The sequence below is a fragment of the Saprolegnia diclina genome (genome assembly GCF_000281045.1).
Source record: "Saprolegnia diclina VS20 unplaced genomic scaffold supercont1.126, whole genome shotgun sequence".
Lineage (NCBI taxonomy): Eukaryota > Oomycota > Saprolegniomycetes > Saprolegniales > Saprolegniaceae > Saprolegnia > Saprolegnia diclina.
Genome location: NW_008246193.1, coordinates 80896 through 82116, shown reverse-complemented (window position 1 = coordinate 82116; position 1221 = coordinate 80896). Strand labels below are relative to the sequence as shown.

The following is a 1221-nucleotide window of genomic DNA, read 5'->3' as shown; positions in this document are numbered from 1 at the left end:
CGTCGGCGCTTTGCACAGTTCTCCAGTCCAGCCAGACCAGTCGCTAGAATATGGCATATTGGACCAAGCGTACGTTCGGGCTCCGACACACCAACAGAGTTGTCAAGATGATGCAAACTCGACGTTCCGCGGACTTGATCGTTTGTACTTGTAGTGGCCACCTCGGTGGCTGCGTCGCCGGTTTTGGGTTTGCCATGGCTCCGAGCAAATTGGGCATAACGTCACTGCGCCGAGAGTTTGATGCTATGGCTAGTAGGTCGGTACTTGTGCTATCCCACGGCAACGGGAACTGCACCTCGCCCGACGCACCCAGCTTTAAATCAACGACAACGTCGTCCAACGGTGGTGCTTGAATGACTCATTTCAAAAAGGCGAAGGCTCTGGGACCGAACCGTGATGGACCTTCTTCGAAGAGGATCCATCTGCATCCACCAAGCACCGAAGCTACCATGTGCGTGTTAGGTTTCCGGTCCTGGCGCTGGCTGCGTCGGGATAGCATCAACGATCGTAGTAGTTGCACCCTGGATTATCCAGTTGACATGCTCTTTCTACTCAGTCTCTGCCTCGTGCTCGCGCCGATCTCTAGTAGCTCCATTAAGGCGAACGACCGTGGACGCCAACATGTCAAGCGCCCTTGGACCGATGCAACGCGAAACGCGTTCCGATTATAAACATACTTTGAACCAATCAGAGCGCCGAGTGATGAGTCCGATATGGTCATCGGCGCCGAGGTTCATGGCGAGCACACGAATTTTCCCTATAGCAATACATGTAGTACAAGCCACGTCGCTTTGCTCGATCTCGGACAACGAGCGATTGCCTGCATCGCTACGTGGTGCTTGGGTGCAGTTTCGGTCGTTGCCCACGAGCCAACCATAAGTTCTGGAGTCACCATTTATAGTGGACGAAACGACTAGCCACCGTGCACGCCATATTTCTAGATACTGGAAATGGGCCGGTTCCCGGTAGCACCAACTCGCGGTGGAGCTTCGCTGCATGACGTTCAACTGCGGACACCGCGCTATGGCCAAGGCATTGTCTTGTCCAACCTCTGTCTGGCTCTGGCGACCGTTGTCACCTTCTGTACGTACAACCTCGGCCTCATCGCCAACTCGGTTGTCTACCTCGGCATGAACGAGCATGGCTTTGATGACCACCAGTGGAACGTACCCGTCTTCACGCTTCTCGAAGCCACGTCCTCGCTACGCCTCAGCACGTCCC

At 55.0% G+C, this 1221-nt stretch overlaps 1 protein-coding gene across 1 annotated transcript in view; it reads left to right on the top strand.

Moving 5' to 3' along the window:
* Positions 1 to 950: 950 nt before the first annotated feature.
* SDRG_16413 (hypothetical protein) overlaps positions 951 to 1221 on the top strand; it is a gene marked incomplete at its 5' end in the record, with an annotated part of 1933 nt that continues 1662 nt past the window's right edge. The window contains one exon of the mRNA XM_008622622.1: positions 951 to 1216. Within this exon, the coding sequence (XP_008620844.1) occupies positions 951 to 1216 (266 nt within the window). The remainder of the gene's footprint in view (positions 1217 to 1221) is intronic.